Source organism: Dermacentor variabilis, chromosome 3 (genome assembly GCF_050947875.1).
Source record: "Dermacentor variabilis isolate Ectoservices chromosome 3, ASM5094787v1, whole genome shotgun sequence".
In the NCBI taxonomy this organism is placed as follows: domain Eukaryota; kingdom Metazoa; phylum Arthropoda; class Arachnida; order Ixodida; family Ixodidae; genus Dermacentor; species Dermacentor variabilis.
Genome location: NC_134570.1, coordinates 25,273,879 through 25,297,941, shown reverse-complemented (window position 1 = coordinate 25,297,941; position 24,063 = coordinate 25,273,879). Strand labels below are relative to the sequence as shown.

Below are 24,063 nucleotides of genomic sequence, written 5' to 3'. Positions count from 1 at the left end.
GGCGCCCTGAGCTGTTCCCCACCCCCCTTCTTTTTTTGGATCGGCTTCGCAAAACCGGAAGCGATCGTCAACTTTCCTTCGTAGAATTGAATTCCTAAATACATGAAATCGAATAGCAAACATTTTGTAATTTTGAGTGTTCATAAAATGAATAAATTGGTAATATTGGTATTCATAAATTATCAGTTCAACTGTATTTTTCCTTTTTGCTATCTACATACCCTCTTGTAAGCTGATCGGAGTTGTAGGTCGTATTTTATAGTTCAACAAGCGCCTGTTTAAGTTCAATAAATATTCCGCACCCTTGAAGAGCCCTCAGACTTAGTGAAGCTGCCTGTAACAGTATTTCGCCTGCAAGACCCTCGACAAGTTGCAAGAAATGAAAACAGTTCTGAACTTCTAAACACCAACCGGCCTCCCCAAAAGCCGGTAACCTTACTTACAGCTCTATAGTTTGTAGTCCCTCGATGGCAGTCCAGGCGATCGCTTCTATCTGGTTGAACCTTAGATCGCTGAAATAGAATCAAAGACAAGTACAAATGTCACACCAGTTTCGGAGTGTATCGCGCCATCTGGAACAGTGTTCATCGTTACGACCTATCATTACATTTTTTCTGAAACAGCAGGTAATCTAGACCATCAGTGCATATCGAATAGGCTCATTCAAAGGGCGTTTTTTGCGCTTTAAACACACAGCAGTTCCGTCCCATGCGACATAAACGATATAGGGTAAGTCGGATACTCCAGAGAGATATGCACATAATAATTGTTTCAGACATGCAATAAAAGTCGATAAAAGGCGAGGCGGGCTGTAATGTGCGTTGCTTTTACATAGCGGCGATAAATGGCTGCCGAAGCCATCGCTTGCCTCGCGCGCATTGTGAAACCGGATATCTATATATGTAAGTGCGGGGCACATTATTTATATACGGTCGAAATGGTTCTTCAGCTATTTCCTGTCTGAAGAGCGCGAACTACTGACCTAGTCTGTGTGTGTTGCCTGCGTATAAGCTCGCTCCTCTGTCGTTCTCGTCTCGCATATCTCACCGCGTTCTCTTGTTGTAGTGCTGCAATGTAATTGTCTACTCGCGTTCACGATGTCTTTCATCGGTTAGAGGCCAGAGACAGCGACATAAGATGTCCCAGAAGCGGCTCAACCACTTTCAGCTTGCCCTGTGCTTCTGCTGCGTTTTGCCTGCAACACACTTCACTTGATTTCAATTTTTTTTTCTATTCTTGACAAGCAGTTCCTTGATCAACACGCGGGAGAGCCCTCTTTTTCACATCGTTCCGAAGCACTAAGCCAGAAAAAGAAACTACAGAATTGTTGCTTATGTCTTGCTGTTTGCGAAATATGAGGAAGTTCAAATTTTTCGTAAATCTTGTCTCGCACACTAGCCCTCCCCCCTGTTACCTCTCTCTTTTTATCATTACTCGTTCACTTTCCACTGCAAAACGATCCTGCGGGCAGAGCTAGCGAATAGACACCACTCATAATTTTCGATATATGATTTTCTAACCCTTATAAACCAGAGATGTGACAACGGATTTGGCCATTTAATAATCGTGTCTTACAATATTCCAGTAAACGGGCCCGCTCACTAAACAACCGGTCAACGAATAAGCTGAAGCTCGCTTATGGCTGCTATTTTTTTTACTATGCTCTTGAATGTTGAGCACGGTAAAAAATTAAGAAGAAAACCATTGAGAAGGCCGCTTTTCAAGGCGCTTAGTTCATGCCAACTCGGTAAACTTCCATTGCTTTTGAAGGACCTTTTAGGTAAGTGAAAGGTAAACGCATCGCACAACTATTAAGCATTCGTTTCGAAAGAAAGCTGACTAACACAGCATTATTTATTCTGCACATCAATGTTCGCCCGGTTTGGACAAGAAGAAAAGGAAGATAAAATGTCCGAACTACCAAAGTTGACTTAAACGCAGGCTAGTTACGTCGCCATAAAACTACTTCGTAAAAAACGTTTTTTTTTTTTGCGTTCAATTGTGCGGAATCTGAACCGACGCCGGGAACGCAACAGAACCGTCTCGCAAGCGTTAAGTTTGCTTTTTGACACAGCTCAGCTGCGCTGCTAAGAAGCGAGAGGGTTTTCATTGTCCGACACGTGTCGGAGAGAACACAAGGCAGCTACACGGATTTCAGAGACATGTCGCACCGAAGCTAGAAAGGAACAGCGACCTAACGTTTTTCAAAGCACATATTTCGCACTCTTAGCTCCGCTCTGGGCATGGCCATGAATACCACTTTGAGTACTCTCTTTGAAATGGCCTTGTTCTAAAGGCGACCTTGAAAAAGGAGGTTCAGTAGCGAGCTTGCTCGCCCACACAATAATGTGAGAACTGGCGGGAATAGCTACCATGCACTTCTTTAACAGGTTTGTCAATAACAGGTCTCAGCTTGTACTAAGAACTAGCATCAGTGAGAAGACGTTGAGTTTTTAATGAAGCAAACTTTAGAGGTGTTCCCGCAAAATCTTTAAATGCAGGGAGAGAGAGAGAGAGATGCACAGACTGACATATAGTTTAACAAAGCACACATTCGATTGCTTACTCTTCTCTTTACAGAAAGAAGGACATGCAAACTGATGAAAGAGGCACCAAGGTTAAAATATTGAACCTATTTTTGCCTTGGTGCCTCTTTCGCGCTTACAAGAGTGCGACGAGAGAGGAAGAGAGAAATAAACGAGATGTGAAAGGCAGGGAGGTTAACCGGAAGATAGATATCCAGTTTACTACCCTGCACTAAGGAAGTGGTAAGTGGCGAGAGAAAGATGAAGGAGGAAAGCACACGCAGAAAAAGAGAGGTACATGAAAAAACAAACAAACAAACAGCAATACACTCAAAGTAACGCGGCAGTGTCACAATATCTCTACTGACGAGGGAAGGTAAGGCGTGTGCATTTGTTTGGAATAAACCTGAACTAATGAGAAATTCGGACCTTGTGATGAGGTTTCGAAAACTCCACATTAAGTAAGGAGTCTTCGGTAACAGGGGGTTGTGCTGGCTACACCTTGTCACACGAGGATAGTACAGCTGTATAACAAACGTTTGCTAAAAATTACCCTCCAGACGTTGATGAAAAATAGGTACACCTGCCTAAACAGCCTAACCACCTTCTGAGGCTTCATTTTCGTTCAGAATTGGCTCTAAACAAATACCCATCTTCCAGTTCATCTCATTCTCTCGGAACGTTGACGTTTAGCAGAGACTCAAGCTTTGATCCTTTATTAAACTCGCGGAAGTTTTTACAGCGCTTCGGGCCGAGCGAAAGTGGTTCCGGTATTCATAGGGGCAGCAGGACTCAGCGACGTTTTGTACGAAGTCTGGAACATGCGAGCACGTTTGCCTTGATAAGTATGCGTTATGCGCGCATGGTGTTTGCGCAGCGGTGAATAAGTGTATGTAAATGTTGCTTGGTATTTCGCCGCTCACTCAGAGAAGCAGCACGCCAGGCTAACATATCCAACCTCTCGCTCAAGCCACCAGGTTCTTACGTCTACAAAATTAGTACCCTTAGGTTAGGAGGCGTAGCGATCGGGGCGATGTATAGTCTGCCTACGTCGATATAAATAAGGGTAACGTAACAGCGGGTGCCGAAGGTGTAGTGTAGTGTAGTGTAGTTGACGACAAGGTGGGTGCGCGTTTCCGTCCTTTCGGCGGAGCTTCCTCGTAACGATCTCTCCCTAACACGCGTTCACGTAGCACGGCCGAAGCAAGTAATATCGACTTCGCTCGTGGCAGAGCGGCGTGAACGCAAAGGAAGCCGCGACTTCCTTCGTGTTAGTGCGTGCGTGCGTGTGCTCGGCCGCAAACGCAGCCACGTCTCCGCGCTTCGACGCCCGCTGAGCTCCCCGCTCACTGAGATCGCGGCAGATCCCTGTGGAAATAACGGACGCCGAGGTTGTCGCGCGGCGGCCGTCCCCATGTCACCTCGAAATCACCCACGCTCTCCCTCACCCTCTAACACGCGCCCTCTCTCTCTCGCTCTATGAAGACGGCCGGATTAATGAAAACAACGGCCTCGGTCCGCGGGTCTCCGTTGTTCAACGTCGACGAGCAAATGGGAGTGCCGCTGTCAGCTCCGAGCGCGTTATATTCAAGGTCGCGTAAGGATTGATGACCCCCGCGTCGGGGCCGCTCGTTTGTTGTTTGCCCGACAGCGAATTGGCTTTCGCGAGCGAGATATGCTTTCGGTAGAAAAAAAGACCTTTCGGGAAGCGGTCGCCTAGCGGGAATCGGGGGTGAGTGCCCAGTAGGTTCAGCGCAGAGGTCGACGGCGACGGACGGAGTGCTTCGACGGGCGCAGGAGCGATATGCGAGTCCCCGAAGAAAAAAATATAGAGTAAGAGAAAGAGAAGTAAATGACGGGGAGCGAGTTCATGCAGCGCTGGCGCACGCTTGAATCCGTCTCCGCACCAGGCCTTTTGTCAAAATGAAGCAGTGTATACAGGCTCTGCCGTCGGCGCGCTTCCAATCTTGAGGCGCGTCCTTATTTTACAGCTCGCGCAGCCTGCGTAATGGAGTCTCGGAAAAGCACAGCCCTTTGATACGTCGAGATCAGGTGCACTTTCTCATATACGGTCCACGTTCTCTGCCGATGGCGCCTGACTTTTCGTGGCGTCCTCTGTTTTCATTCTTTTTCGGCAATCTGACGCGACACTGGGAGTGAACGACAGTTTCTTGCGAAAGGAAGAAAGACAGTAAAGAAAAACGACTATCCTTGCTGCCGAGCTTGTTGCAGCAACATCGTCCTAACTCGTTCACATTGCGATCTGGCGCAGCCTTGCTCTCAGGCGTCAGGCTTTGCACGCTGCGCAAGAGCAATAGCCGTGTTTGAAAGTGAGCAAAGTGCCTTCACGTCACAGTCTGTCAGAAAAATGCGGAGGCGGCCAGGCGGCATATATGTCAAGACGACCGTAGAGTGTCTATATCTCCGTCTAAATTTGGCGTCTATACTTCGCAGTAACAATGGTTGATCCCGTCTTCCTGTCTGTTTTTTTTTAACTTGAGCATGGAGTGACTGACTCGACTGCTGTAAATTGCAATGTTCGACGAGGACTGTAGCACATACTATCGTGAAATGTGGGCGGCGAAGTATGTACGAGTAAACAGAATATTTCGCAGTCTGAAGTATCGCGCATTCTGCGCTGTCAGTGGCGATGTTTGATAACAATAATACCTCTATAAACTAATAAAGCGAGCGAAGTCAGCCTTCCTACTTTATTACATCTGAAAAAAAAAAAACGAAGTGACGGAGGAGAAAAATTTGGCATTTATTATTTTACTATTTCTTCAGGTCATTGTACCCTGTTCATATGACAATCCGATGCCCTGAAAAAAATCGACGACGAACGTTTTCAAGATTACTGATATAAACAAATAAATCAACCAACCAATCGTAAAAATTTGCCAAAAGCTGCGCGTCTGCTTCAAGTTCCTGCAGGTGCGAATGACCACTCAGATGAAAAAAAAGAAAGAAAGGAAAAAAAGGACACATTGTTTGGAGGGGGATAACAAGATAGGCTAAGAGATAGTTCGAGACTTCCTGTCAGATTTGATGACTGTGGCACCACTTACATTTTCTGGATTTCCTGGTTGTGCTGGAAGGCTTTAGGAGAGACGTATTTCAGGCCACATTTGTGAACAGTTCTGTGAAGAAAGAAAGAAGAAAAGAACAAGAGCACCATGCAGACGATCGCATAAACGAAAAGCAAGCAATGCACCATAGTGACTGTGTCACGATGTATGATTCACATTGTTGTTCGGCATCTTGCTACATATGGTCATTTCACTGCGCTAGTTGAGAGAGAAACAGATCGCTATCTACATAAACAGCGGAACACGGGTGATGCAGGTGATGCACCGGTGTGAGGCGAGTCGTAGTAAGATAGAGTGATGAAGTTGATTTCTATGATTCTAAGTAAGACGGTCAGAAAACGATCCCCAGATTACGTCACCGTAAGCCATAGAAAAAGAAGCGAAAAACATTTACACAATGAAAAAGAAATGTCAGAGCAAAAACCCTTCCTGACCAAGCGAGTGAGCGAACGGGTTTCTAGCGTTTCAGGTCGTCTAACACTGCTCCTAAAAAAAAAAAAAAATTGCAACGTGTCTATTACTCACGATTGTGCTCGCGAGAGTTACGTTTTGCAGACCAGTCACCTGAAAACGCATCTGATGGACGATGCGCGGGCCATCAAGGATCTGAGGTGAGAGCATTGTTGAGAACTCAACCATATGAGAGCAGCGCATCGACCCCATTCCTTACTGAATGTTAGCATTGCTACAGCAACCATCACTAGCCGGAAATTTGGACCATCTGGGTTACATTAACATGTACCTAATTCTAAGTACACGGGTGTTTTCGCATTTCGCCCCCATGGAAATGCGGCCGCTGTGGTCGGGATTTCGTGGTTGTGTCGTTGGGCTACGTGATGTGCTTAAGTTCACAGGCAGTTAAACGTCTAAACTTTCCTAGTTAGACAAACAGTTAAAGTTTCCCTCATTGCCACACCACCTTCCGCTTGCTGACGGAAGTACTCCACGGAAATGTTTAAGTTGCGCTCATACTGCGAGCGGAAAAACCCCAGCGAGTTTTCATCGCTTAGGATTTACCTTTCAAGGTCGCCTCGTCAAGCGGAGTAAAACGAAAGGCCCGCGCCGACGAAACGCGTTTCTATAGTTGCGGAAGAAAAAAGAAGGAAAGAGATGAAGCCAGAAGGAATGCAAAAGAAAATAACTTATATAAAGGAGGTAGGTTAATCCACGAAATCCGAACAGTGGCCCACTTATTCCGGCCGGGGCTTAGTACTCGTGCTTTCCCGGTCGCTAACAAGGACAAGACCTGTGGGCGCACAAAATCGCAGGCCCAGTTCTTCGTCGAAGACGTTCTGCAAAGGCGCACAGACACAGAAAAAAGAAAAGAGAGAGACAGATGGCTTATTTAACTTTTTTTTATAAATATTTGCTGGATCTCATGTTCATGGCGGAAGCCGCGGCAAAGAACGAAGACGTTTGTCGTCAAGGTGGCGACACTGGACTTTAGCTGAATGTAGATATACACAAGAAAAACACGAAGACAGATAGAGAGCAGTACCGAAAACTAAGAGAGAAGAGCGAAAGACAGAGAAGAAAGGAGTTCAGAAGACACTCGCAGAGACATGACGGCTAAAGACTATAGCATACTCGTTACACAGAAGGGACCGACGCAGAGGCAAGCGATTCGTCAGCCTGGCCGCTCCAGAGCGTGCTCGCGCGCATAAAATCTGGCGGAGCGGCGGACAGTATATACCAAGAAGACGAGATTTTCCCGGCGCACTGGTTGTCGTAAAAGAAGCTGCGAGGACGGCGTCTCCGTTCGTCCTTCGGCTTTACAGCCGCTCGCATGAACTGCCGCCGGCTCAAACGCACAAAGCTGTTCGCCCTCCCCCCTTCCTTTCTTGTGAGTCCCCGTATCTGCTCATGTCTTTCTGCCACGACTACGTCGTTCCACCACTCGCGACGCCAGCCCGTCGTCCCCACGAACCACGTGCTCCACTTTTCAGTGGCCGGGCGATTAATCCACCGGATCCTCAACAAAGACAAGGAGAGCTACGTCTTGCGGGATTCTTGACCGTAGAGCCCCGCACAAACCACCAACCTAATACCTGCGTTACGCTGACCTGCGGAGAGCTAGTGCTCCGAGGTAGATTAGGCCGCCTTTCAGCTTCGCGTCTGCTGCCGCGTGATACTTATCTGTTAGAACGCGGAATAGAAACCAGCCTTGCTTTGTCCATAAAAGGGGAGACGATAATTGGTAGCGTGGACGACGTTGTGACTAGGACAGGGTTAGAATAGAAATTCACAATCAAGTTTTGTAACTGCGGGCGCTTCGCGGCTGTAGCTGGTGCGCTCTTCACGAAATGAGCTTGACGCAAGGAAAAACACACACACACACACACACACACACACACACACACACACACACAGAGAGAGAGAGAGAGAGAGAGAAAGAGAGAAAGGCAAAGGAAAGACAGGGAGGTTAACCAGAGATTATTTCCGGTTGGCTACCATGTACTGGGGAAGAAGCAAAGTGATGCGATAGGCGAGAGGGAGAATAGGATAAAGAAATGAAGAAAAAAGAAACACACACACACACACACACAAACACGCGCGCGTGCGCGAACTGTTTCTGCGGGCATTGTCACGCAGCCAGCAAAGTGTTATGCAGTGTCACCGTGCAATCCTATGTCACACAGTGTAAAGTCACAATTTGTCAGAAAGTCCCGTGTCTTTTAAGTACCGCAGCAGCTCCTTCATAGCGGATCGCACTTATGTTCGCGTAGGCCAGTTTCCAAGGATCTTCTTTTCTGTCATTGGGCGCTTGACCAGTTTGTCTAGGGTGGCTGAGAGGACTGCTCTTTGTGGGTTGAAACAAGGGCACTCACAAAGAAGGTGCGTGATTGTTTCATTGCACCCGCAGAAGTCACAAAGCGGGCTGTTGGCCATTCAGATAAGAAAGAAGTAGGCATTTGAAAATGCTACTCCTAGCCATAGATGGACTGGGAGGGTGTAGTACGTCGTGGAAGGTCAGGCGGAATACAGAGCTGTAAATTAGGTTCCAGGGTATGAAGGCGCGCACTTGTGATCTCGGATGAATTCCATTGAGCTAATGTCAGGTCACGCGCAAGTGCGGAATGCTCTTTCACTGAGTGGGCTCTCGAAAGAAGAATGGCAACGCAGTTGACGCCGTCATGGGCAGATCTAAACAGCGCAACGACAGGCGAGTAGATGACACCGGAGGGATTAGTTTCAGTTTCAGTTTATCTTATTCGTAAAAAAAGAAAAAAAAAACATGCATGCGTACATGAATAAACAGTATGAGGTCCCAGAGCGCATAGCTGAAAGGAGACCTCCTGTCATAAAATTATGTTACGCAAAATGAACGCTGACATATTGCTAGTACATATTGTAAGCTCTAGCTACGTGTAATTAAATAACAGTTTTCGTAGTAGACTGCAAGGATACCCATCAAGGAGGTACCCATCTTTGTGAAAACTATATAAGCACCAGCGAATGCCCTTCCAAGCTTTACTGTGAGATGAGCATGTCGGAGTTGCCCGCCATGTTAGTGATGTGTTCACTATGCTGAACCATTGATTAGTGCGAAACGTAATTCACGCTTCACAATTTGGTCACGTGCCCTGTGGCGTAAGCTCGGGGTCTGCGTCCTCGCGGGACGCAGACGCCGAGCTTCGGCGCCTCCGCGCTACTTAGAAGGCGCGAGGCCAAGCACTCCGCGCATCTTAGGCATCCCGAAGCGCCGATCTTAACCCGAGGTTTCGACCTTGTTGAGTATATCTCGTCGACTTTCACGGCACTAATGTTGTCGCTCGGATTAAAATCGTTGACGGGCAAAGTGGTGGGTCTCCTGACAAATCGTTCCTGTTAACGTCGGCCGCGTTTGACAGGTGGTGATTTTTCACTCGTGGAGACCTAGGCGATAACGGCCGCGATCGTGCTCTGAATACGAACCTCACGCTTGGAATTTCTAGCGAAGTTAGTCGGAGTACCCTTCCCTTTATAAAGTTTCAGTTGTGTAGCCCAAAATTGTTAAGCTTACCATATGTTTCTGTGGCGTGTATATTCTCCAAATCAGCACGACATATTATATTTGGAATAATTTTCCTAATCATAACATCGAGCATTAAAAACTTATTTGCCATAATAAAGAAAGGCTGCAGCAGGGTCTGGCCTGATGGCTCACGATTGAGAAGGTGGTACGAATCTGCCAGGAACACTGTTCTTTTAACACTAGACTAGCATTCTTAAGATACTTCACGGACTATTTGGTATGTTTCTATGTCTCTCACCAATGTTTCGCCAACTTGCGTCACTGGGTAGATATGGTCTAATGGGTAGAGGGTCGGGCTGCTGTGCTGAGGGAACGTTGTTCAAAACCAGCCGTTGGACCAACTTTGGTCGCTGAGTATGCGACACTGGGTATTTGTCACTCTTCAATGAATCTCGTTCACGCCAACTTGGGTCACTGGCTATGTGACACTGGGGATGCGGCGTTTTTCAATGACAACAGAAATCCTCTAAAATTTACCCAGTGCTGGGTTGAACAGCATATGGGTGACATAGGCGTATTCAAACTTGTCTGAATATATATTCAGACACTTACAATGCGTGGGCTTCGCGGCGGCGTCACTAGATGGCGCAGCGTGTCCACAGGGATGAGTGAGAGAGAGAAGCGCTACTACATACACGTCTCATACACGAAGCGTTTCTGCAATGACAATATGGTGCGTCACCACATTGTTTCAATGCTAATTGCACTAAGGTCAGCAACCATCTTGAGATGGGTTCTGCTGGAGTTTTATTTTTTGCATTTGTTTGTGTTTAGCAGTATGACAACACATTACAGTTTGTAACAGATGTAACAAATATCAATTTTTGAATCATATCCGGCCGCATATCGATGGGGGCGAAATGCGAAAACACCCGTGTGCTTAGATTTAGGTGCACGTTAAAGAACCCTAGGTGGTCAAAATTTCCGGAGTCCTCCACTACGGCGTGCCTCATAATCAGAAAGTGGTTTTGGCACGTAAAACCCCAAATATTATTACTATGAATCATTGTCTTTCTTACATTGCATCGTATCCAACCTCTGATTATGAGGCGCAACTCGCCGTCTGTCAAAATGAATTCAATAGCAGTCTTTTTCTATGACCTGCAGCTCTCTGTTTCGTGGATCACCAGGCTTCGTGTGCAAAGCTCGTGTGGAAGCCCAAAACCCAGGTTTAATCAAACTCTACCAAAAAAGCAACAGCATTTGCAGCGGGACGCACTCAGTCGGAGAAAATACACAAACTGCGGCTTGGGGATCAGTAGACTGAAACGTAACGAGCGGTGAAGCGACATTTTTCTCAATGACTGCAGTCGACGCCACAGCTGTCGCAGCTTTCAGCTGTGGCTGCGCGTCGAGCGACTGATATCTAAGAGCACGGCGCTGAGACTACACAAGAGGTAAAATGGATTTAATGAAATATTTTGCGTGTGTTTCGGTATCTTGCTCTCAGATTATCACATTGGTCACACGCAAGACGTAAAATGGAAAACCGAAACTGTTGTGCTGCTTTAACTCTGACAGTATTTTAGGATAGCGACGTCTTTCAGGACCCTCTTGCAGCATTGAGACATGTCTCCGCTAGTCAGGCGATGTAAGAAGCGGAGAATAATTATCAGTTGACAGAAAGAACGCGCTAATGCACAAACGCAAAAAATTTCCTAACCTGTGCCTGTTACCCTTGCTGACGCATATTGCGGCTTGGCTTAGCGTTCCCGAGACAATGGTTTCTCACTTGAAAGACAACTATATATTGCTGTATGTGAATCACTTTGTACTTCCCAACGTCGGCTAACAAGAGGATGTCGTGACAAACAAAGAGGTTTTTATATCAATGTCCGACCGCTCAAAAGGCGTCCCAGAATCGCCAACCGAGTGAGTGCTTTCTGACAACGTGCCAAAAAGTTCTGCGGTCATAAGTTACCGTAACTTTACCTAACGATGAAACAACTTATGCGAAGTTAGGCCTGTTCAAACTTTAACCGAGCTAACTGGTTTTAAACCCGAGAAACCGAATACACCCTAGGACTTCAAATATCTTCATTACTCGTCGTCGTTCAATTTAATAAGAATAAGAAGAAAGGAAACAGTCGCACTTCTGCAAAAGGAGACGGGCGATTCCACTCACAGTGTCTTCAGGGAAGGGTACCACTGCAGCTGAGTCTCGTTGAGCTCCACGAAGTTTCTCTGGTTCTCGATACTTCTGCAAAGCAAATAAAACAGTACACAAATCAGACGGCGAAATGTATGCACGCATCGCTGCACATCCTATGGTCGACTAACTTTAGCAATTTTTTCTGGAAAGCTTATGTACTCAGGAGCGGAGGTTTTGTTCGCGGCAGCACAGAACATCAGTTGAAGTAAGCTGAAGCGCGATCGAAGACTGTTGTTCGAAACGCACGTTCAGTTTGAGTTCAGTTTCGCCTCAGGCGACTGGCCTAGGCCGCGCCAAATCGTCAGCCGCGCTCGGCGGCTGACTACTCGCGGCTGACGATTTGGCGCGGCCTAGGGCAACCGTGTGAGGAGAAAATGAACGCAAACTGAAAGCGCGTTTGGAGCGGCGATCTTCGATCGCTTCCCTGTATAACCATTAGATAATCGGTGTTCTTTCACGTTGTCTCAAAAGCAGCGTAGACGTAATTTTACCTACAGGTTAGATAGATAGATAGATAGATAGATAGATAGATAGATAGATAGATAGATAGATAGATAGATAGATAGATAGATAGATAGATAGATAGATAGATAGATAGATAGATAGATAGATAGATAGATAGATAGATAGATAGATAGATAGATAGATAGATAGATAGATAGATAGATAGATAGATAGATGTAGAGGGAAATACACGGCAAATCCCATCACGCGAAGACTGTCGACGGTAATGCAATTAACATTCAAGCAATGAAGCCACCCGATGTATCGCTGACATCACGTTTATTAAAGTCTGTAAGGGTCATTCTCAGACTTCCGTTGCTTCGGCTATATGCGACATAAAGCATCTCCAGTGTCGGCTCAATTTGCCTGTGGCAATTGCTTGCCATGATCGATCATAAGCATGACGGCGTGACGACGACGGAATGACAAAGGAATGACGTGGATATAACGACAAAGACGGTATGACGACACAAAGATGACGATTCTGAAATGATGACGGTGTAACGAAAACGGCGAGACCATGACGGCACGAGGACAGTGCGATAACGAAAAGTGTGTGATGACGATGGCGTGACGACAACTCTATGAAAACGACAAAGTGGCGACGATGGTATAATGACGACAGCGTGGCGTTGGCGGCATGAAAACAAAGGGTGGGCGGACGGACGGACAGATTCAAAACGCTTGAACTAGGCAGGGAATGCTAATCGCATTAAAAGAAACGCGCATACGAAACGCACTAACACACTTTATTTACAGTGTGACTTAGGACTGTATCTCGCAGGAATGATAGAAGTACCTCAGTCACACCAAAAGTCGGTTCTTTTGTCATCATTACAATCACCCGTCACTGGATTTTTCCTCGTGCAAGTCAATCCAAACTCATCCACCTGTAGCTGATATGCAGGGCTTATTTTTCTCAGAATTGTAAAGTTCCATTGTAAGGCACGATACACTACGGTCCAGGAACGTCCAAGACGCATGCCATAAGTGAATAGAGTGTGGACTCCATTCTACCCAACGGCTAAATCGCGCAGCAAAGGTACATACAATGGTGCTTTACAATTCTGAGAAAACTAAGCCCTGTACGTCCACTACAGATGGATGGGCTTGGATTACCTTCCACGAGGAAAGATATAGTGGCGGGTGATCGTGATGATGGCAAACGAACAGAATTGTTCGTCTAGTTACAAATATTGTATGCAACACGTGAGCATGCATAAGCAAAAATTTGGAGGACGCTTAGGCTTGGCCTTTAAGAGTGAAACGCGATAGCATAAGGATGCCTGACTGCTTCTCACGCTTCCGGACAACTGCAGCTTAGAAGTAATTGTAATGTTTACCGTGAAACCCCGACGGCGAAATCTATGCAAGTCGAGCTTTCTGGTTGAAACGCGGCCTCTTGCGTGGGCCTCTCTTCTGATGTTGTTTCGCACTTTTGATATTTCAGTCTGAGAAGATTTACCATAAAGGACATGCGCTGTCGTGTTTTCTTTCATGGCATTTGTTTGTGGGCTGCCATTCTCAAAATTCCGAGGAATAACATTGTAAGAAACGTAAGGCAAGGTATTGGCAACTTTAGTGATAGAAGAACAACTTGATTCCCGTATTCATAAGTGTACCTTAACTTGAAGCCCATGCTTGACTTGATATAACTGACGCCTGATGTGAGCGCGCCCAAGATGTTTCCTCTGGGGCGTTCACGACCCGAAGGAAATGTCTTGGGTCGTGAAATTTAAATTAGGTCAAGCATGGGTTTCAAGTTAAGATTCATTTCTGAATACGGGGGTTAATGCCGTATAGAAATGCGTGATTCGGGATGTCTTTTCTCGGACGCCGGCTCCTACGCCTACGCCGACACTAGGTTTTCTGCGACGCGGGGCCCTTAACGCAATCGCGTCAAAACAGATCATTCTTTATCACACTTGTAAAAAGAAAAGGAGAAGCCGACCTCGACCAATAGGCGAACACTTTCAAAACAAACTTGTAAACCACGCACACAACCAAACGCCCCCCCCCCCCCCCCCCACGCAAGAAAAAGAAGAAGGAGCGATCACGAGAAAAATCAGTACAATGTCATATAGACACGCAGACGCGCGTTCTTTCTTTTTTTGCCCAGTACGACCCGCAACACTCGCAATAGTTGGGAACGCTGAAGTTAGCCAGCGTTGAATATGTGCTACAAAGCAACACTTCCACTATTCAACATAACTCCGCGCCACTGAACACCACCATCTGTAAATATTACTGGTTATTTCCTTCCGTGTTTCCACACTGACTAACGGTTGCGGAATCAGATGGAGCATGGTCAGGTTCGCACGCTGCGCATTTCTCGTGTGTTAAAAGAAATGTGTACTTCACAGCAGTGCCATAGGGACACACAGAAACGAGCAGGCATCACAAACTCCGGCATCTGTGCGGCAAGGCCCGATTTTGAAGCAAAACGTTGTCGAAGCGTTCTCTGTCTGGCGAATCGATCAATCAGAACAACGAGAAAGGCAAAAAAATGAGAAGAAGCTGTACTGCAAGTACTGTTTTTTTTCTGTGCACTGTTTTACCCTATGCTGCCAGTAAGACTGTATTACCGGTTAACCAGACCCATGGCTATGCTTTTCCGAAGCGCGGTTTATTTTACCCTGTGACTGGGGCTGTCTTTCCGTTTCTCTTTCAAGAACGAAAACGAATGGGTAGCAAAGAACCGTGTGGACGGAAATGTTCACTTCCTCACGGTACGCTCACAGAAGTCGTTCGAGCGAGCAGTTCGAAAACATACTGGAGTGATAGAGTGTTCCGCATGCGTGGCTTTCTAAAAGCACTTCCGCAGTGCTCATTCAACGTCTGTCGTAAAACGGGTATTCGCTCACTGTGAAGTTCGCTTCACTGCGTCTCTTTTCAACCGTGCAGCGCCGGTACTGATCATCGCTCAAACAAATACGAAGTGCTGACCGCTCATGCTGGCGTTTAAGCGTGGCGCGTGATATCGCCAAGGGAAACGCGCGGCATCTTCTATCTTACGAAATATGATATTTAGAGTCGAATCAGTTCTTTTAAGAAAAAGATCGGAAAAGAATGAAACCGATTTTGTCTTTGCTACATTGGAAACTCACAGTCACGCGTCGTGGTTGTTTAGGCTATGGTGTGGGGCTGATTAACACGAGGTCGCCGCATCGAATCGTTGCCACGGCGGCCGCATTTCGATAGAGGCGAAATGCGAAAACACCTGTGTACTTAGATTTAAGTGCACGTTAAAGAACCCCAGGTGGTCCAACTTACTGCATAGTTCCCCATTACGACGTGCCTCATTATCATATTGTGGTTTTGGCACGTAAAACCCCATAATATTTGTTTTGACTCACATAGTCGTACGGGTCGCTTAACACAGAGCATATTATATCAGAAAAAAAAACGTACGGCTCCTGCTGAATGAACACGAGTTACAAGCACCGAGTTGCAATCCCTATAACCCTCAGTTCATTCGTCTTCTGCGATGGAGACATCAGTGGCAGTGATAGACGAGCTGCCACAGTCAGACGGATGTACACGTGGGCGACACGTCAGCATCGCCTGTCAGCCGACCTTAGAGTCTGCCCCAATTTCAGCTCTAACCGCAAAATGTTCTTGCCGCGGACCTCTCTGTAATTGGGTTACTGATCAGGGCTATTGAAGCACCGTTCATGGACGACGCAGACGTCGCCCGAGGACGTATTAACGGCGCCGACAACGCGCACTGCGCTGAGCAAGCCCGTCACCAATACCTTATCTTCGATTCGGTGACGGATACGCAAGTGGACTCGACGTGCCGGGACCGTCATCACTGTCAGCGCTCAACGCTGTCAGTTTCGAGGTCAAGAAATAATTATTCGCCTTGCTATAGCCTACGATCTAATTTTGAGCACAGCGCTTCTTAGTTGCTACCTCTCTCGGGAAGCCAACGAGTTTGAATATCGCTGAAAAAAAAAAAGTAATAGGCACCAAGAAAAATATACCGTAGGGAAAAAAAATGAGCATATTGGACAGGGACCAAGTCGATTCAAAGCATCAAACCTACGTGTAACCACGTTGTTCACTAAAGATTACGTCGAACTATGAAATACTATTTCTCTTGCGTTTCCTCGAACAATGTGAAACATATTGTAATATCTTAATGTGTCTGTTGATCTAGCTTAGGATTCCTTTCTCCAGTTGAGGAGGAGGAGGGGGTGAGAGATGGTGGATTTGGAAGAAAGCCTTTATAGCAGTCGTCAAATTTGCAAAAAGATGTGTCTTATCGCAAGCGTCCAGGCACCATAACCGGGCTGCAGCCTTGAGTAAGTAGCAGTAAGGTTAAAAAATGGCAAAGATCCGCTAGTAAGGCCCGCTGCCGTGCGCCAAAAGAAAAAGAAAAGCACGCACATACGCAACGCTTATTGCACAGGAGAAGCTGTATTATATCGTTCCTAGCTAACCCTGTGACCAAACTGTAACCTATGCGCACAGGGTCAGCGTTGTGCGACAGAGGGTTTTTACTACGCCCACCGGGAGTGTTTACCAGCTTCAGCTCCAAAAGTGTTTCAGGGGCCCATAAAGCAGGCTCCGAACTTTTAACACCACAAGGACATGGTCTACGACTCTCGAGCGCCGCAAGCTGTCCACGCAAGGCGTCCGTGGGCTTTTCGAATGGCGGGCTCGCAGTTCTCTCCAGCAGTATAACGACGCGCAGTGGCGGCAGCGAGCTCGCCATAATCGAGGCTCAGTCACCGGACGGGGCGACACCCCTGACCAACGAATGGGCAGCCGCTGTTGCCGTGGTCGGTCTCGCCATATGAACGGCCAGCTGCTCTAACGCGGTCGTATATTGGCGCAGCGGCGATATAGCCTCCGCGACAACGAGCCGTTGAGTGGCGCAAAATGAAGCGACGCAGCAGGCACGCTGGAGAGCCAAATGCCGAGTGCTCTTCAGGTGATGGCCGCTCGAGAGCAGAGTTGGCGTCACGCGTGTCATCACGGGCTGTGGAACGTGCCGCGCCTGCAGCTGGCTGAGACCCCTCCAGGTCAGTGACGACAGAGGGCGTGTCGCTGAGACAAGCCTCGGGGATCGTTCGACGAGCGCTCAAATCGCCTGAAATGCTACACTTTTTGTTTTCACATGTATCGTTTCTGTTGGGGAGTGCCGTAAAAAAAAAAAAAATGTCAGAAGAAGTAGTGCGTGTAGCAGTGTTTAGACTGTCTGTAATCAGGGCATTACAGTTTACAGAATGCCGGAACACTGGAAAGAGACGTGTGCGGCATTCCTGGTCGCGCAATCTTGCGACGCTGAAGTCAAACATAAGTACACACATCGGTAATTTCAACGAACACGCTCTACCTATCTGATGATAAGAAACCAGAGGTAGTAACGATAATTACCGTAAAATTGATCTCTGTTTTTCCCTTCTTTGGGAATACTGACACAGCAGGGAACGTTTGTTAGGCGTTGTGGTTGAAGAAAGGGCCACAAGCTTCCAGTAAACTGTAATACGTTTGCAGACAGGCAAAAACTACCACCTCGTGGTACATTTTTAGAAGTGTCTAGGGCTAATATTTATGATATTCGGTATGCATTATGGCTGGCCAAATGATTCTCAAGAAATGGACATGCCTCGAGCATAGGGGGATTGGGGGGGGGGGGGGCTCAAGTGCACAGTTGCGACATGCGCCCTAATACAATAAAATATTCACTGAAGCCGCTTGCTTCAAGAAAAAGCTCGGTAGCAGGAAAAGACGATGCATGAACAGAGAGAGTGAGCAAGACAAAAAAAAATACAGGGAGGTTAACAAGAGAATATCTGCGGTTGGCTACCCTGTACCGGGGGAGGGAGAAGGAATGCATGAAAAGGAATAACATTCGATCAACTTAAATCAATCTCCACAGCTTAAATGCTCAAAGATTGAAAATAACAAGCAGTGGAAAAGTATATATACATATATATAAAAGGGAAGAAAGCGATCAAGAAGGATATGTTCTATGATAAATCAAGCGGCGATGCACTTTATTTTGAGACTAAGGCTAAGAACGTGAACATAAAAATGTAGGTTTACTCAATATGACTTGTGGCAAGATACAGCGGAAGCGATTGCACATATCAGTTGTGTTACTGTTACATTAAGCATCCAGCAGTAAATAAAAATGGGGTTGGTCTCCATGAAGCTTTAGGTATTGAAGACAGTAACAGGAAGGTAAGCATTGAGGCGGTTAACATGAGCAAGAGTTGATTGGAAGATTGGCGGAGCATAATTAAGTGCAGAACAATGAGAATGTTGACTAATAGAAATTAATAAATGGCTGCCGGATGGTGTAATCATGCGGTTACTACAAACAGTGAATAATGGAAATAAACATTAAAACGCAAATGTAGTGGAATTAAAGCTGATATTAACTTAATAGGATGGAGCGTGGTGGATCTGCCTTTGCCTAGTTACAAAGCATAATTTCACTCATAATCATCATCATGAAGTCACGGAACAGCTTCGAGTCGAGGCTTGCTTTCACATGCGAGGTTAAATGTTCCCCAAATTGTGGGGCCCTGAGTCGTCAGTCCGCGCATTAAACATAAAACTTCTCAAGCGTAATAGTGCTTCCTCATTGGCCGCCACTCCAGTGCCTTTCCAATCATGATAGCGATCTACGTGATAAAGAGTACTGTGGTGGCGAGGAGACCCTTCAGCACTTTCTGTGTAACTGTCTGCGCTAGAGCGTACAGACCCGATTGCTCGCAACTGCGCTAGCTCCCTTTGTTCACAGACAAAAGAACTGACAGAAGCGTTGGAATGCCAACCTCACAACATAAGCCATTGCAGCAGAGAGCGATGAAGGCATTACTAAAGATTTTGAGGAGAACAGACCTGCACAAACGGCACTAGCCTGAATCGATGTTCATCCTGTGTTGTGACAGTGTGCAGTGGTCATGACTGTGTGTGATCGTGTGTGTGTTTGTGTGTGTGTGCACTCTCTCTCCTTCTTTGTTCTTATCTGCCTTCCCCTTTCTCAGGTGTAGGGTAGCAAATCAGATTTCCCGTCCTGGTTAACCTCACTGCCTTTCTCTTTTATTTCGTGTTTCTCTCTCTCTCTCTTAGCGATAAGGAGAGCATTGCTGCGGTGACGGCCAATCACGGACCGCCAGTTCATATAATATACGCCCGAAGCTAAGCTCATATCTCTAAGAAATGTCGGTATGTTTAGGGGGACACTAAAGCGAAAAGTAAGAGATTTGTGTTTGTAAATCACCCTCTGACAATAGCAAAAAAAAAAAAAAAAACAGAAGGCAGAAGGATCATTATTACCATGGCAGAATACATGGTGGGCGATAAAAAAATACAAAAAATAGCCGTAACGTGATGGATTTGGACAGCATCTACGAGGCCTAGTCTTATCTTCATCAGTGAAGATGGGCTGCGTTCTGCCCTAAAAGGGTTAAGAACTTAGACGGTTTGAAGAACTTTTTACTTAGGCACAAAAGCTCCAATATGAAAAAAAAAATGTAATGAAATTCATGACGTCACACTCGTTACAATTCGAATTAACGTCGAACTTAAAAAGGAAATCAAATTCTGGCTTTTATTTTCGCCTTATATCGTCAACCTATTACCAGAATAAACCTCCGAAAGGATACCTCATCAATCTAAACGCATTTACTGCTGCTCTTTAGTGTCCTTCTAAAAGAAGGCGCCCATGCCGACCCATGGCCTATACGCGGACACATTGGCCTGTAAAACAGTTCTATGAACATATTCGCATGCATTCGCATCAGCGCACACTCCTACATAGTGGAGCCACATTCTTGCGCAGATTAGGTTCCCACGTGTTCGCGCACATTGCAAACAGGCGAACGAGAGCAAAGAATTCCAAGGGCATTTTTCGTTGACAGCGCTACGGGACGAGCAACCTTTCTTCATGCGTTTTCAGAGTCAGGACAGTTTAGTAAAGACTATACCGAGTAGTAGAGTCTGCACAGCGTTTCGGCCACAAGTGAGCGTGAGTCTTGCATCGAGCCTTACGAGAGCTCCGCAACAGATTTCACAATATTCAATAGCAGACATTGGGGACAGCTTGTGTGCATTCCCAGTTACTTTATTAAAGAGCGACACTAAAATAACAACGAAGAAAAAGAAGAAAAGGGACTGAAAAGAGGCTGCTCTTCCCGTCCCTTGTCAGTTCTCATTCTACCATCGCGGTGTATTCAAGTAACGATGAACCCGAACACGTTTTTTCCTTGTATTTGATGATTTCGTCACTCTCTCGCCGTCGTGCACGGGCAGATTATTTTTTATTGAGATGGTGCAAGAACTACACCGTTGCGCCATCTTGCGTCATTGCGAGCGTTTCTGGAAATGCGCGATCTAATTTGAATGCGACAAAAGGCAACGCAAGTTTAGTGGAACCCAATGGAATTCACCGGGAATCGAGCAAAAATTATCAACGCAGCGAACGGCTCAGCTAACTAAGAGATTTCTTCTCTTAGAAACAGAGATTAAATGATTAATGTCCACCTTGTGGATCATATAGGCATATTTATATGCGTATGATCCCCAAATGCTGATTTGCCGTGCAGGCATGTAATCGCTTTGCTGCAAAAACATGTTGAAGATGATGAACATCTTTATAACATTTTAATTAACCACTTCACAAAAGTTTCGCTTCACATACATTGCAACATAGGCGTTGGATGTGCGTGTATACTTTTATTTGAGCGCGTGCTTTCCCTTTAAGTGCATTTGCGTCACTTCTCCGCTTTCCTTTTCATCTTACTGTCTCCCCTTTCCCCTTCTCAGTGTATAGAGTAGCAAACAGGAGTTGAACTCATAGCCCTTCGCACCTCATTTCTGTCTATCTGAAAATGCATACAGCGCAGCTTATGCGTGGCGTGGTACGTAAGCAGGCGTTTCGCTCCAAGATCCGCGTCTCACGGACATGCATCTCAGAGGCAGACGCAGGCAACCTTGGCCGCACTGTGCCAAGTGGAGCCGAGCTGTCAATGATGGAAAAGCCCAGTAATGTGCACTTGAACAATGCTTAGCCTTGACAAAAAAAGAAAAAAAAAGTTTTGCTGACAGCATCGAACGATGACAGTGACAAAAAGTGCCTATATTACGCGCGGTAGGCCTCCTAATCTTTCAGACAGTATACCAAATGCAATAAACGCTCGCAGCGGCGCGCAAACAACCTAGGCAGGAGAGTTTGCTGTTCTTAAATTTCCAAATCAAGGCAGTTATAGCTTATTTGTCCCCCGCCGTGTTTGCTTAGTGGCTATACTGTATATAGCACAACGTCGCGGGATCGAATGCCGGCATGGCGGCCGGATTTCTATGGTGTGAAAATGCGAAAAAACCCGTGTACTTAGATTTAGGTGCACCCTAAAGAGCCCCAAGTGGTCCGAATTTCCGAAGTCGCATAATCAAGTCGTGGTTATGGCACGTAAAACGCCATGATTGAATAGAGCTTGTTTGTAAAGGTATTGACGTTTACGAAATACCGGACACACAGACGTAAGCAAGCGGGCCCGTGGCGCGATCCCGCGATGCTGCTTTTGACCAGAGCTATATTATGGCTATTACAGACTATGTGCTCTGCTGTCGTAAGTGCCTCCGCTGTAACACAGCCATTTACATGCGCTTGTTTCATTCGTCGAGAATAGCGTTCAACGCACTATCATTTCTACCACTTTGTGGCCGAACAAAGCGCCGCATTAAGCTGCGGCGGTCGCCTATGTCTCTAGCATTCCCGTATTTCGTAAACAGAAATGTGCATGCACGCATGCATGCATGCACGCACGCACGCACGCGCGCACACAATGATGGCACATAATTTCTAGTGCTTTACTACGGCCCCGCAAGGTGCTTATGCAAAATGAGAAGCCATGCAAGTGCTTCATTTTATCTTCCCGCAGCGAAATACGCGTCATTGGGTTGACATCGACGGGAACGAAACATAACAACAGTAATGAAGCGGGTCTTAGTTGGCAAGGTTTTGCACGTCTCATGTCGTAATGCGTACGGTAGAGGCAATGCGAGAAGGGGTTTATCGACGCAGATACACCGATGAAGGTTAAAAGACGGAATGAAGAATATCGCAAACATGTTTGTTGTAGCACCCCTTCACCCCATCTTTCTTTGTCCTTTTAGATTTGAAGCATGTCGACACGTAAACTTATTTATCTTTTTCGTGTGGGCGCTTTTCACCGTCTAACAAATGTTATTGCTCAGCGCGGGACGCGCCTGCATGTATCGGAAGTTTCTGGAATGTTATTGAGGGTTCTATCCGCTGTTTGTTGTCACTGGACCTCGTGTAATCTGAGTGCATGTGTGCACGACCCGCATGGTGTAGAAGTTTCTGGAAAACGCGCGGGCACCAGCGACTGCTCTGGAAAGTTCAATGGCTCGTGTATAAAAGCCGACGCGCTTGACTGGCAGATCAGATTTTCGCCGATCGCCGAATGTGTTCGCCGCTGTAGCCGTTCTCTGAGTGTGGCCTGTTTTTGAGGGCACAAGTTGGTCTAATAAAACGCTAGTTTCGTCATTCCCAGTTTTGCTCCTTTGCACACCGTCACTACTACGTGACAATATTTTCCATGTATATGTGAACGTCTGACGCAATAAAGTAATAAAAAGAAGAAAAGGAAGAAAAAAATGCAAACTGTGCATTTCTACGATAAATCTGTTGCTGTTGAGAGGTTGAGGCTAGTTCATTTCTCTCCGTTTTACAAAAACGAATGAATAAATGAATGAGTGATTGAAAAGTGACCATAACTATAAGGAAAAAGAAAGGTTGACGGTATTGCCTCGAACAAAAGCGCTGTGAGGTGCGAGCCTCTGAAAGAATGCTAGACATCTGAAACCTTAAGCGCTGTGCTCCGCTTAAGCGCTGTGCTCCGCTTTTAGAGTTGTCGCATTGTAAACGAGGAACACGCACTAAGGAAAACAAATCAAGTACTACTTTGTCTCAGACAGCAGCAGAAAAGCGCTGGCTGTTATCATTATTATTATTATTATTTTTTTGCAGTGCGCTATAGTAGTATGTCAATCTCGTTATATTCAGTGACTTCTTTCCCGTTAAGCGGACAACCACTAAAGTAAAGCTCTTTAGCTCTGTCACTTCCGTTTTCTTTTTGCTTTCTCTCTCTGTTGCCTTCCCTCTTTCTCTCTTTTCTGCCTTCCGTGTTTCGTCACGGCAAACGCAGCGCTGCCGTTCCACTTCCACGCTCGATATACTGTCCCCCCCCCCCCCCACTCTCTCACTCTCTCTCTCTCTCTCTCTCTCTCTCTCTCTCTCTCTCTCCCATCCTCATTCGACCTAAATGTTTAGCGCCTGCGCACGTGCGCCACTTGGGTGCAATCAGTTAGCCGTGAATAACAAGCGACCTCCGCGTCTGCCTCGATCCACGCATACTAATCGGTGCCACTGAGATGCCACTGGAACACGAAACCAAACTCGCGGCGGGGGAGGTGGGAGAACACACGTTGATGGGAAAAGCGTGCACATTTATTTTGCACGAGCTCGCGGTTAAGCGTGTTTAAACCCAACTGTAGGTACGCATATTGCTAGCAAGAGAGAAAGCTCTCTATGGAAAAGCAGAGTGGTTGACCACCGTCTCACCTCCCCTCCTCCCATCCCCTTTCTTTTCCAAGAGAAAGAAAGGAGGAAAGAGGCGACTTCACTCAGGTGCTACGCTATAGCGAAAGACACTTGATAAGTGAGACGCGCCTGCACTGCTGCGCAAATGGGCGCGGCATTTCAAGACCTGGAAGCCGCGCGCCGTGACGGGG

General features: G+C 46.4%; 1 protein-coding gene across 2 annotated transcripts in view; it reads right to left on the bottom strand.

Moving 5' to 3' along the window:
* The window catches only part of LOC142575311 (high affinity nerve growth factor receptor-like), a 176,447-nt gene that overhangs the window by 50,115 nt on the left and 102,269 nt on the right, over positions 1-24,063 (bottom strand). For both annotated transcript variants that reach the window (XM_075684565.1, XM_075684566.1), the window contains exons 2-4: positions 11,755-11,829; positions 5,594-5,665; positions 444-512 (exon numbers count right to left, since the gene is read on the bottom strand). In XM_075684565.1, the coding sequence (XP_075540680.1) occupies positions 444-512; positions 5,594-5,665; positions 11,755-11,829 (216 nt within the window). The remainder of the gene's footprint in view (positions 1-443; positions 513-5,593; positions 5,666-11,754; positions 11,830-24,063) is intronic.